Consider the following 12,577-nt stretch of genomic DNA (forward strand, 5'->3'; position numbering starts at 1 on the left):
CACAAGTCATGTGTAGCATCGAAGGGGTCGACATCAAGATGCCTGTAGACACGGGGTCCACCGGCACGTTGATAGGAGCTCCAATACTTCCAAATATACCGTCTACCGAAGGCAAGCCAGCACACCACTTCTTCACAAGCAGCAAGATCCTCTACGTAGGGCGACTAGTGAAGCTGCCAATGGACTTCCATGGTGAGAGTGGCTCCTACGTGACCGCGAATGTGCCTGTTTTGATTGTGGACAAGAGCTGGAGATGCCCTTGGTACAATCCCAGTAAAGACCGATTCGAATGTCCACCAGGCCCAGGCGGAGAACAGGCCGAAGAGAGGGACACCTCGGAGATCACCTACATGGGTGTAGGTTTTGGAAGAAACGGCCCGAGAGACGGCATGCCATACGCGACACCGAGCATTAACCCATTCCTAAACATCGATGCGATCAACGGAGAACCGACACCCGACGGAGCGATGCGAGCTGGATATATCATATCGACCGAGGGCATCCAGATAGGATTGACGCCAAAGAACACAAAAGCCTTTGCATTCTCTAATTTGGAACCAGGCTTAAATCATGGCGAGGATGCGAGAGATTGGGCAATGGCAAAGATGTCCTTTAGCATCAACGATGGAGGGCGTAATGACGGTACTCTTCTTGTTGATACTGGCGTAGCGCAAATGTACATCAGAGCCGAACGCGACATTTCGATACCGACTGTTGTCATCCCAAACCCCAACCCGAATGGTCGTACAAAGATGGTGAAGCGCGTGAGGCCTGGTACCAACATCACTGTTGGATTCCCGTCGCTAGACCAGCCAGCAACATTCTACTCGTTTGTCGTGGGCGAACATTCGCCCATCGAACCCAATTATGTGTTTCCGCAACTACCAGAACATCCTCCATATATCAACACTGGACGGAACTTGCTGTTTGGCTACTCGATAGCCTTCGATGCGGTAGGAGGGCGCTTCGGCTTTCGTTCGGTTGGCAACCATAGCTCTTCGTCTGTACTGTAGTCTTCAATCATGCCATGGAGCAGACTTCACATTGCGCGCTCAGGTCTTTCTCTCTCTGCTTCTTCCCGCCCTCTCATCGATACCAAATGTGATGCCAAGTCCATCTCCTTTGCCCAGACCATCTAGTCATTTGACCGTCATGCTCCTCATTGGGCTCCGGAAACCTTCCCGGAGGTCCTTGTACTCCTCGACTGCCTTGACGACGACGCCATGCGCCTGCTCACTGTCCACGCCAAGACCGACCACGACGATTGCGCCAACGACGCCCTCGACGCCCTTGACAAAGACGGGGTATCCGCCGCCTTCAATCGTGTATCTTGACCACTCGTCGCCGCTCATGGCGTTGTGCTCGGCAAACCTCTTGTAATCCCCATCAAACTGGCAGCTCATGAACCAGGTAGAGTGTCCCCATCTCAGCACAGTGTTGCGCTTCCTCTCCGACCACTTCTCATGGTCGGGCATGATGCCAGGCAAACTCGGCGAGTGGAACAGCGTCTGATTCGCAGACGAGATCTGGATAAGCGCGGGGCATTCGGCGGTTCTCAACGCGTTTCGGAGTATGTTTCCAATGACCCAGGCATGCTCGCACGTGAAGTGATTGAAGGTAAAACTCCTCTCCTCTTTGGCCAGTTCGATCAGGTCGCGTGTTGGTTTGGCGAGCGTGCTGAGCATCTTGTTCGTTGGTTGCGAGGACGAGTGGGACATGGAGGGCGCTTCGGTGGGGGGGTGGCTATAGGTAGGGAACATTCACATATAGCACCTGCAAATTGTCGCGACCCAAAAGTCGGGTCTGAAAGATAGGGGATGACGCGGCAATGGCGCGACGGACGGAAGTCGAAACAAAGACAATGGCGGCTGTCTGTTCAGATGCGGCAAGGACAGCCGGCAGTCGGGTCGTGCCGCTGTCTAGCTCCACCTTTGAAACGAGATTGTAGCGCGCATTTCGGGGAGACATTCCGTACTTGAATCCTCTTCCACCTAGACACTGTAACAATGTGGGAGGAGTGATTCTAGTCGCTCATTATATGCGCCGTTAGCGTACATCACAAAGATGCCTCCCAGTCAAGTGTCCACAGGCACGAATTCACAAAGCCCCCATTTCCTCATCTCCTCCCTTTGGCTGCCCTTGTCTTCAGTCCTCTCCACAAACAAGGTACAATTTTGATCTGAATCCCCACCGTTCACGCGGAGCTATGTGTAGTTTTTCTTTCCCCATCTGCTTCTTCAATCCTCCTCCCAATCCCTCCATAGTCTTCCAACTTCTGGCGCGAGTCAACAGTAGCACACACCAACCACTTCCTCAGCTGATCGAAACCGTACCAGTCATCGTCTTCTTCCACAATGTCTACTTCCACTTTCTTTTCTCGCGTCCAGAATGGAGTTCCGTATTTACTGTCAACCACCGAATCTTTCCATTGGGTGCTGTCAAAGTCTCCTATAACATACCGCATCGACTTCGCATCATGTGCGCTGTTTGGTAATTTGACCAGTATGTTCTCGGGCTTGATATCCCCATGGACGAGTCGCAGGGAGTGCATGTGTCGTATACCCGCAGCTACCGATTCCAAGCAATCCCGAATCCGTACAGGGTAGCCGCGTTCGATTGCTTCCAAAAGGTTACAGTCGTATCTCTCAAAGACTAGGCTCAAGACGCGCTCTTTATCCATGGGCAGTTCGATGGTTTTGTTGCGATAATTGAACCGGAGAACTCTACTGGTCTCCACACCATAATACTTGCAAATGCTTTCGTGAGGCTGCAGACTGAGTATCAGACAAGCATCAATTTCCCGCGCAGTGGTTTGTGCTATAAAGGTCGTGTTAAGGGCGTGCCAGATATATCGATGATCTGGTTTCAACATAGAACAGTGTTTCTTATAAAAGGCCCTCTCCTCTACGTATTTGTCGGGATGGAAGAGGTTATAATGAGGCAAAACCTTTGGGTACAAGTTTGCCGGATCTAGTTCGGGAGGGGGCAAGCATGTCTCAGGATCTCTCCAGAAGGAAGCGTCAGTGCAGTCGATTTCGATATTGGATATGACTCCTTCCTTGATTCTGTGATACAGTCGTCCGTCTTGGTGGGCCAATATCCACATCTGGGGTATATAGTTCTCCTGATAAATGCGGTGTTCTACGATCTGCATCGACGGCCATGGCAGTTCTTCCTTCTCTACGCCTACGAGTCTACTGATGAACTTTAACATGACGTTTTGGTTTTTGTACCAAGTTCTTCCGACGTGTACAGGAGTTTTTGAGGCAACAGAAGCGCTAGAGGTAATCAAAGAAAAAATGATGGGCTCGCAGGAAGAGTAAGTCTGGCATTACGAATGGTGAAGTTTTCTTGTACCGTACATTTACAACTTGATGATGTAGGCACAAGGAGGGTCATTCAAATGCTGCTCGAATCGTCGAGACAGAACACACTGCCAACTCCGACAGAGTGATTCAGTGAAATGCTGTGCTAACAACACTGCGATTCTGTGGGCCAACGTACATTCACAGTGCATCCGCTTGCCAAATGCACTAGCAACTCACAGCCTCTTTTCTCAACCTCTCCGTCTGTGATTCCAAGGTCAAAAAAGCCATGCATGCAGCCCCCCGTCCGCCTGCGGCGCGCAGCCCAGCCAAACCTGCGCGACCCATCAAGAACGGCCTGGTACTCCACAGGTCGCGAAATTACGATGGAACCATCCGAGCAATCTACCATTCAAAGATCTACCCCGACAGTATTTGGTACGCAGAAACTGAAAAGCCCGACGACAACAGCGCTCCCGATCCCGACCCCTATACCTGGGACACACCACCGCGTTTGATCAACCTATCAAACACCCGACCAGTTTACTCATCCCTCACGATGACATCAGCTAAATTCTACAAAAAGGATAGGATGTACGCCAAAACAATGGATTATCTCCGCTACTCTCGCGAGCTATTCGGACAATCACAGTTTCTCAAAGATGTCATGTTAAGGGAGATTGCAAACTGTGAGCTGCTACGTAAGAATCCGCATCCAAACATATGTCGATACTACGGTGTAGACTACGACACAAAGACAAAAGGCGTCACGGCGCTATTGTTCTGGAAGTACGCCATGACTCTGACCGAATTCGTAACTGAGAAGCACATCTTTGACCCCGAGAAGTGTGTGCAGGATATTAGACAGGGGATACAACATATACACTCCTTGGGCTACGCACACGTCGATATCAAGCCTAGTAATATCTTTGTCGATCTCAAAGCCCGACCAGTCCGCTTCGTCGTTGGTGATTTTGATTCCATGCAGCGACAAGGCTCGAAACTGAGTTACAAGTGTGGTACGATAGGGTGGCGACCAGAAAAAGCAGATAATGAAGACTACAAGGTGAGCGTCGAGCAAGACTGGTTTGGGCTAGAAATGGTCAAGGCGTGGATTAGGGAGAAAGGGAATGGGAAGCCGATGGCAGGAAAGGTGTATCCGAAGACGAGCAGGATTTTGAAAGAGGCGAAGAAGAGGGTTGAGAGTAACGAGAATGCTAAAGCAAAGGAGAAAGCTGAGATTGCGAAGGAGGCTAAAGCGATACCTAAAGCCGACGCCCTGAAGAAGATCTCAGCTGCGGAAAAAGCCAGCCCTCGAAAGCCAGCTGCTAATAAGAAACCACAGGAGCCAGCGAAGAAACACCCAACCTCGCCCAAGAAGAAGCCAGGCGCGCCAAAGAAACTGAGGGCAGCACCGCAGTAGCACTGTCAACTACACATGCCATGACACGCAAAAGAACGGGTATCTATTAACTATGCCTACGCCATGAGATGCTTCCTTTCCACATGCCCAGAGTGCTGTGCAACTAGACGTACAATACAATCTTCGTGACTTCAATCTGCAAATCCCACACTCAATCACTATCACTGCCATAATCCACAAGCGGCCCCGCAGCAGGCGCAGGCCGTTTATTGCTCGGCGTAGCCTTGAACCCCTTGAGCGCCGCCAGCGTAGACCCTGACAGAATGCCATTGCCCTGCTGTGCAGCCAAACTCTCTTGGTCATGAACAGTATTCTCGCCTTCTTGGTAGGCCGACTCCGCACTCTCAATCATCATGCGCTCGCCCATGCCGCCTGATTCCAGCTGCTTGGCCGCTTCCCACTCGCTCTTTTCCTTTGCGTACCACACGTCGTCCGGTGCTTCGTAGCCTTGTAGACCAAAGCTGCCTTCGACCTTTCTGCGCTTCTTGCCCTCTGAATCTCTGCCTTCTAGTTCGGCAACGTAGGCTGCAGGAAGGGCTTTTCGGATCGCTTCGGCGGCTTGTTCTTCGATGCGGCGGGCTTCGCGCTTCGCGGCTTGTGGGTTGGGGTCTACGGTTGCCCAGCGGACGTTTAGGATTTCGTTGTGGTCGAAAGACTGGTGCGCCATCGCTTCTTTGGCAAACTGCGAGTTGGCTTCGTTGGTGTAGGTTACAAAGGCTACGCCGCGGGCTGTGAGGACACGGGTTCGTTCGATCTCGCCCCATTCTTGCATGTGGCGCGAGACGACTTCTTCGATGTCGTCGGTGGGATGGATGCGTCCAATATAGAGGGTGCGGTTCTGTCTTTGGAAGGTTCCTACTCCGCCCATGTCGTCTCGGTAGTCGGCATGCTTGTCGCGCCCGAAGCAGTCGACGTTGCTTGGGAAGATGTCGGTGACGGTAGGCAGACGATGGAGGTACTCGCAGTCCACACCCTTGGGGCAGATGCCACGCGCAAAGAAGAGGCAGAAGTAGGATCCAGGCGTCTTGTCGGCTTTGGTGTATCCGCTGTCCTTTGCGATGTTGCAGCGTCCCTGCGCGGCCGTCTTGGAGAGGTACTTGTCCTCCCTGTCGCCGCCCGACCACTTGTTGTACCAGACGTTGTAGATGTTACCCGTCTGCGCGACTTCCTGGGGCTTTATCGTCGCAGGGTCGACCTGTGGACGCGCTGGTCTCCGTTTGCGACGGATGATCTTCTTGACTTTTTTGCCCTCGGCATTGGTGGTGATGATTGTCTGTTCGCTCGTCGGGACGAGCTCGGTCGACGCGGCGGGTTCGAGAGACGTGTCTGTCGCGAGCGACGTTTGTGTGGGGGTTTGTACTTCTGTCATGGTTGCGGTTGTGGGAGTTGTGGTGAGAGTTGGCGCGATGGAACTTTCGACATGCGACAACCTTGCGCTAGCGTGCGGCTCTCCACATCACGTGATCATGCTACTCTACCATCCCGACTGTTCATTGGATAGTTGTAATATTGACCTTCAAGAAACGAAACCCTACCTCAGGGTAACACTTGGAATGCGATCATCAAATGTCTCTTGAAAATGCAAGATGCCCTTTGATGACATCCACAGACCCCTCTCACTTACTCGTGGTACTACTCATCTTGATTGCCCCATCAATCTCCACAACCGCTCCATTAACATACCGCGCTCCCTCCCCAAACAAGAACGCAACAACATCCGCCACCTCTTCTGGCTCCCCTAGCCTCTCCAACGCGTTCCCGTTCCTCATCCTCTCCACCGCTTCGCCTCCCTTCACAATACCCGCATTCGACGGCGTATCAATATAGCCCGGACAGATAGCATTGACTCTGATTCCCCTTGGACCAAACTCCAGAGCATGCGATTTCGTCATACCAATGAGTCCAAACTTTGTCGTGCAGTACACGGATTGCAGAGCTGAGCCTCGTATACCGGATATACTGCTCACGTTGACAATGGCGGACCCACGATCCAAGTACGGAAGACAGGCCTTTGTCACAAGAAACACGCCCTTGAGGTTCGTGTTGACGAGCTTATCCCAGTACTCTTCACTCGTGTCTTCTAGCTTCAGGCTCGTGGGGTTCACGCCAGCGCAGTTGAAAACGTAGTCTAATCGACCCAGTCCCTTGACAGTGCTGTCAACAAATTCCTGGACCTCGGCAGCGGAGCTCACGTCGACTCTTCGTATGAGTGTGGGTGTATCGCATTCTGAGGCTACTGCGCTGAGGCTGGGGAAGTTGACGTCGCAGAGGGAGACGGAGGCGCCGAGTGAGGAGAGTTTGAGGGCGGTTGCGCGGCTGTTGTGCGTGTTAGCGGAATACTCGTACTCAGATCCGTGGGGCAAGGGGAGAGAAGGAAAAGGCAGAGATGTACCCGATGCCGCTCGCAGCACCCGTGACCAGGACGACTTTATCTTGGAATTCCTTTGCCATGCTGTGCGAGATGTGTAACTGGTAATTCACAATATCAAGGCGAACAGAGTGCGAGTCTTGGTGCACAGTTGCATGCGTACACAAGCGTGGTAGGCATGGTGACGGTTGTGATGATGGTTGCTTGGGGTAAAGGTGGGGTGAAGTGGGATGTACTATGCATGACTCGAGCAACGAAGGAGCCCTTGCATGATAACCTCCACCCTCCTGCAGGATCTCACTTCCTGCTACACATCACGACCATTGCTGCTAATCATGAAAACAGCGTGTAGAGATTCGATTTAGCGATACTACAGTCATAGCGCGAACGCTCGACCCTGCCTACAAGGGAATTCAGACAGTACATTCATCTCTCTTCCAGTCGTGCCACTCGTATCTATCCAGATGAACGAATCTAGAACACCTCGCAATGCAACCCTAAATCGATTTCCCCGCTTAGGAAAACACCATCTAGCCCGGAGACGACCATGCCAATGTGTCTTCTCTCTTCGTCAACAGAGACCGTCAATCTCATGAAAGATTTTCGTGCGTTGCTGACTCATTTTGGTGCTCTACATTCCCTTTTCTTATGTTCGCTCGGGATCTTGACCTTTCGCCTCCCCGGTCTCGGTTTTCTCGTTCGTCGTCCGAGTGCGTCTTGTCGTCCAGTCTTTCTGCATCTCGTGGGTGCAGACCGCCGCCCCTGTCCTTCTGAGTGTCGTTCTCATCATTCTGTTTCGTATTTGAGGAACCGTTCGGTCTGTTGTCGTGCTTTGACCCGCCGCCACTGTTCAGGACCAAGCTGCGGACTTTCTTGACAAGATCATCTACCTTGAACGGTTTGGAAATGACGTCGTCCATGCCGGCTTCACGCATGCTGCTGGTCTGCGCTTCTCGCACGTTTGCAGAGACACCTAGGATATGACTATATCCAGCCTTACCCATATCTTGTAGTTGCCTGATCTCTTGGGTCGCAGCATTGCCGTCTTTAATAGGCATCTCTTGGTCCATGAGTATGCAGTCGAAATAGTTACGGTCGTCGGGGCCATTATCTGCCCTTTGTCCACGCTCGGTCACCGCGTCGATTGCTTCCTGACCGTTATTCGCTGTAAAGACCTGAAAGCCGCGTGATTGAAGCTGCCGCCGGAGAACCTTCTGATTGATCAGATTGTCTTCGACAAGGAGGAGAGTATGCGTAGGTTCAGAGCGTTTATCGCTCTGAGATCTTGTGATTTCTAAAGCGTCCTCTTCTTGCCGTGACGTTTCGCCTCTCCTCAAATCGGGCAGCTTTTTCTCCACGTTTGGTTTGATTGTCTTGATATCTTCTGTGGCCTTCTCCGTCTCCCTGTAGCGAGAATCTTCATTTGACTCAGGATGTGCCTCTGGTAGATTTTCTACCGGCGGATCTTTAAGTGAGGGCTCCATGTCGGCAGTGTCGACACCATGATGACTGGCCAATGTCTTCGCTTCAGGGCGCTCGTTGTTCCTTTCTTTAATGCTCGAGAGATTCGAATTTGTACGACTCATGCTTGGGCGAGGTGGTCGCGACCCAGATTCGCCTGGACGGGAGGAAGAATTGGAAGTTTCCGAGTTACTTCGTGATTGTCCCGCAGGTCGTCCCTCAAAACTTTCGCCAGTCGCGCGACGCACTTTGAAGAAGAAACCGAATGTTGACCCCTCGCCCTCCTTCGAACTCACACCTATATCTCCGCCATGCAATGTGCATACTGTTGACAAGTTAGCTACAAAGCACCTGCGATAGACACACAAGCTCACATTTGCGTGATATAAAAAGGCCGAGACCTGAACCGCCGTATCTTTCCTGTGTTTTCGGTGTCGCTTGCCTGTTGTATGATTAGCACGGTGGACTTCCTATTCCCAAGAGCGCTGAGCGTACCTAAAACGCTCGAATAACTTGGCTTGGCCTTCTCTGCTAATACCTATGCCGGTGTCCTTAACAGCTACCATCAAGTACATGGCCCCTCCAGCACCCCATTCCGATGTCATGGTTGAATCCAGATGAAATGCTTCTTTCTCCTCACTGAAGTAGATGACGTTGGGTGGGTAAGACGTAGGTCGCTTGACAGATGCGCCCATGGATACAGTGATGTTGCGATCGCCATTTTTCTTGGAGGTGAATTTGATTGCGTTGGTTATCAAGTTTACCAAAACTAGAAACATTAGTAAAATCCAATAGAATACGATGTGTTCTATACCTTGTTTCATGCGATTTAGATCGGCAACAACACTATCAACTTTCTGTTCTTCATATGAAACATCCATGGCGTAGTGAAACGTGATGTTCTTCGCCTTGAACTCGGAATGGAAAACTCGAAGCGCTTGGGAAAATTCCCACTTCGGTCTTGTTGCTACGATAGTTCAGCAAGCAGATCACATAGCACAGTTGTGGGAACACTGACGTCGAGGTACCAAAGACAACATCATAGAGTCGAGCTTGGAAAAAGATAAAATGTCGTCTACAAGAGTATTCTGGTGTGAGACGCAAAGAAGTATAGTGTCAGCAGCATCCAATATATCGGCTACCTGGTCGCGAACGTCTTCGTGATCGGCCCCAATCTCTTTTGTGATTTCTCTCACTTCTTCAGCCAAGTGCAGGACAGCCGAAAGGGGATTCCGGATCTCGTGCGAGACCATGTCGATGAATCTCTCTTGCTGCTCCTTGCGATCTTTGGCGTCATTAGCGGCTTTCTCTTGAGTTAGCTGGGCATGTTTGATGTCGGTGATGTCGATTACGGCGCTGATAAACCCGGCATCGGCCTCGTCACTCAAAGGCTTCAGCAAGAATAATCTCCATTGCTCTCCCTTGGACTTCATTTCTTCAGGCGCTGCGACATCGCATCTAAACTCTATCTGCAACTCGGTACGGCTTTCGAATGCCTTGCGATAGGCGGCCATGACGTCTTCATAGTCATCAGGGTGAATGCTCTCCGGCCACGAGCGAAATTCATTGTTTCCCTTGTTGGTCGTCAGTCTGAAGAAGCCGTCGTTGACAAAGATGGCCTCGGCGTCCTTGTCAAGAATGGCCAGTCCATTGGGTAGCAGCTCGGCGAAGCGCTGAAACATGTTGGTTGACATGGTGTCGGCCTGCTCCGTGTTCTTGTGCTCGCCTTTCTGCTGAGATTGCCCATTCTTCACTCGTCTTCCTGGGTGCTGGCGCGAAAATTCGTCTATGCCTTCGATGGGCATGTAGCGGTCCACATTTTGGTTTTCGAGGAGTTGGGCCAGTACGCCCTGTCGCGTACCGCTTTCGTCGAGGATAGTGCTGAGGAGAAGCTGCCGGTTCCTTTCTTCCGCGAAATTCTTGAGGAAATACCTGGCGGCTAGACGGTCAGTACGTCATACAATGTGTCCATGAACATGGTGCGATGCTTACCTACCTTGACCGTTCGTCCCCTCAGCACCGTCCGCAGCGTGCCAAGTGCTTCATGGTTGTAGCTGTCGCGCGCGCTCGTGGCCTGGCCGTCAAGACCGCCTCTGGCCTTTTCCCACGCCAGGTTGTGGATGACTATCATGTCCTTGCCCCAGAAGATGGCAGCGCAGTGGGGCATGGGCAGCACACATGTGTTGACGAGACATGTCAACGCAGCAGGCCACGACTCGCGTGCGCCTACGGGCGTTTTGGACCTGAGGCTGTGAGTAATGGCATACAACAAGAGCGCCTACACAGCCGTCGTCTTCTCACCAGTCCTTGCACTGCAAGTTCTCCTCGTTGAGGTCGAACACTGGTAAGCCCGTCGCCGAAAGTTTGTCGAGGTTCTCCATGGCGCTGGTTGCGGCAATGCGCTCGGCGTGTCTCGAAGCGAAAGCAGCTGGTGGGAAGAAGCGTGCTCAGAGACAGGAAGATCCGCGTGACGTCATACCAGGGCTCAAAGAACACGAGCCTACGAGTGCGCGACTGTGAAGAGGCAACCTGAGACCCGGAACGACGTTGAGGCGCACTGCTGAGAGCGTGGAACAGGGCACATGAGGTAGAAGAGTCTACGCGGTCTAGGCCGGCAGATCGCACTCGATTGCGATCTTTGCAGCGCAGTGGGTGCTGGCAGAACATGCATCGGGTGATGGGCTGAACATCATCGCCGATTGCGGCATGCCAGTCTAACCCTACTAGGATATCACCAACGGCAAGAGGCGTCATTGGCCGAGAAATAGATTCTGGCAGGAAAAACATCAAACATGGGTTGCTAGCCGTCCCCTGCAAGACACAGTGGCGGAACGCCTAGCCTCGCCTACCTATCCAGCCAGCTGAACATTGCACTGTGTGCCCAACAAGGTACGGCGAGATCAAGAAGCAGCGCAACAACATTCATAGGACCAAAAAAGCGATCGTCAGAATAGAAACTAGCAATCTCGTCCGTGTCGTCGAGCCGTAATAATGCCCGTCGCTCCATCGATACCCAATCAGAACTGCGCGACACCTTCCCTTTCACAACCTGATAAGAATTGATTCCAATCCATGACTAACCGGCGGCCAGCCCAGATACTCGTGCCACAATTGCCTCCTTCATTGTCGTACCCACCATCACTTGCGCCGTCAAGACCGTATTCGTGACCCACGTCTCTCCCAACCTCTTCATCGTCTTCCATCTGCTTGCCGCTCACAGGAACGACTTCCTCCACTTCTCTGAACAGCCTCTTTGCAGCGGCAGTCTCTCCTACATTTGCGCCACCGCACCCGAATCCGCAGACGCGGCGACCGCAGGGACGCCAGAATCGATACTCAGCGACTTGGGGCTCAGAGAGAGGGTGGACGCCCAGAAGACCTGAGCCGATACTCCGGTTGGACGTGTAGAAGAGCATGGTACCACAGGGATCAATGGGCGACGTGGCTTCAGATTCCACTCCGTTGGCGATAGGGAATGACGGAGACAATGCTTGACAGTACGATGCTGACGAGAAAGAACGGACTGATGAAGGCGGAGAAGCAGGATACGCGTTGAGGATGCCAGTGTTGGAGTGGACTCCAAGTCTGGAACCTGTATTGCGCGTGGAATTTGGCGAGAGCTCCGGGAAGCCTTGCTTTCCAGCCATCTTCTTCAGCATGGCGGTACGTGGGGATACACATCTTGATGGACTTGTTGGAGGAGTTGGAAGACCTCTGATACTCTGCGACGATGCCGATGGAGTATGGCAGCCATTGCGTATTTCCAACTTTGTGAGAACGTCATCAATGAGTCCCATTTGTGGTGAGCACTGGCCGTATCCATTCAAGTCATAACCGCAAGAGGGCCCGACTATACTTGAACTGCCGACACTCATCGGGCTCATCGTGCGCAGTGCGGAGCTCAGAGCGCGAGGTGTTGCAGCCCTGCTTCCGGCATCGGATGCGGGCGAAGGGTAGATTTCTCTTGCCGTCGAAGTAGGAGACAATGGTGTAGGAAAGCCCGGATATTTCCTTCCAACG

General features: G+C 52.2%; 6 protein-coding genes across 6 annotated transcripts; 2 read left to right on the forward strand and 4 right to left on the reverse strand.

Moving 5' to 3' along the window:
• Nucleotides 1-8: 8 nt before the first annotated feature.
• On the forward strand, nt 9-1,013 carry ACET3X_008565 (uncharacterized protein; the record flags this gene model as incomplete). The annotated part of the gene is made up of 1 exon (XM_069454752.1): nt 9-1,013. The coding sequence occupies one exon, from the start codon at nt 9-11 to the stop codon at nt 1,011-1,013; it is 1,005 nt and encodes a 334-aa protein (XP_069304167.1).
• A 126-nt stretch (nt 1,014-1,139) lies between these two features.
• Nucleotides 1,140-1,718, reverse strand: ACET3X_008566 (uncharacterized protein; the record flags this gene model as incomplete). The annotated part of the gene is made up of 1 exon (XM_069454753.1): nt 1,140-1,718. The coding sequence occupies one exon, from the start codon at nt 1,716-1,718 to the stop codon at nt 1,140-1,142; it is 579 nt and encodes a 192-aa protein (XP_069304168.1).
• A 1,876-nt stretch (nt 1,719-3,594) lies between these two features.
• On the forward strand, nt 3,595-4,728 carry ACET3X_008567 (uncharacterized protein; the record flags this gene model as incomplete). The annotated part of the gene is made up of 1 exon (XM_069454754.1): nt 3,595-4,728. The coding sequence occupies one exon, from the start codon at nt 3,595-3,597 to the stop codon at nt 4,726-4,728; it is 1,134 nt and encodes a 377-aa protein (XP_069304169.1).
• Nucleotides 4,729-4,749: 21 nt separating this feature from the next.
• ACET3X_008568 (uncharacterized protein) lies at nt 4,750-6,112 on the reverse strand. Its single transcript, XM_069454755.1, has one exon. The coding sequence runs from the start codon at nt 6,095-6,097 to the stop codon at nt 4,880-4,882; it is 1,218 nt and encodes a 405-aa protein (XP_069304170.1). The 5' UTR covers nt 6,098-6,112; the 3' UTR covers nt 4,750-4,879.
• Nucleotides 6,113-6,344: 232 nt separating this feature from the next.
• On the reverse strand, nt 6,345-7,179 carry ACET3X_008569 (uncharacterized protein; the record flags this gene model as incomplete). Its single annotated transcript, XM_069454756.1, has 2 exons — nt 6,345-7,044; nt 7,121-7,179. 2 exons carry the CDS (start codon nt 7,177-7,179, stop codon nt 6,345-6,347), a joined length of 759 nt encoding a protein of 252 aa, XP_069304171.1.
• Nucleotides 7,180-7,686: 507 nt separating this feature from the next.
• Nucleotides 7,687-10,938, reverse strand: ACET3X_008570 (uncharacterized protein; the record flags this gene model as incomplete). Its single annotated transcript, XM_069454757.1, has 7 exons — nt 7,687-8,882; nt 8,932-8,999; nt 9,053-9,326; nt 9,372-9,524; nt 9,576-10,496; nt 10,550-10,800; nt 10,859-10,938. 7 exons carry the CDS (start codon nt 10,936-10,938, stop codon nt 7,687-7,689), a joined length of 2,943 nt encoding a protein of 980 aa, XP_069304172.1.
• Between the last annotated feature and the right edge of the window lie 1,639 nt (nt 10,939-12,577).

The sequence above is a fragment of the Alternaria dauci genome, chromosome 8 (assembly GCF_042100115.1).
Source record: "Alternaria dauci strain A2016 chromosome 8, whole genome shotgun sequence".
Classification (NCBI taxonomy): domain Eukaryota; kingdom Fungi; phylum Ascomycota; class Dothideomycetes; order Pleosporales; family Pleosporaceae; genus Alternaria; species Alternaria dauci.

Bases quoted from the DNA above. Each gene is read 5' to 3' on its own strand.
- ACET3X_008568 (XM_069454755.1), bottom strand. From the start codon at position 6,097: ATGACAGAAGTACAAACCCCCACACAAACGTCGCTCGCGACAGACACG.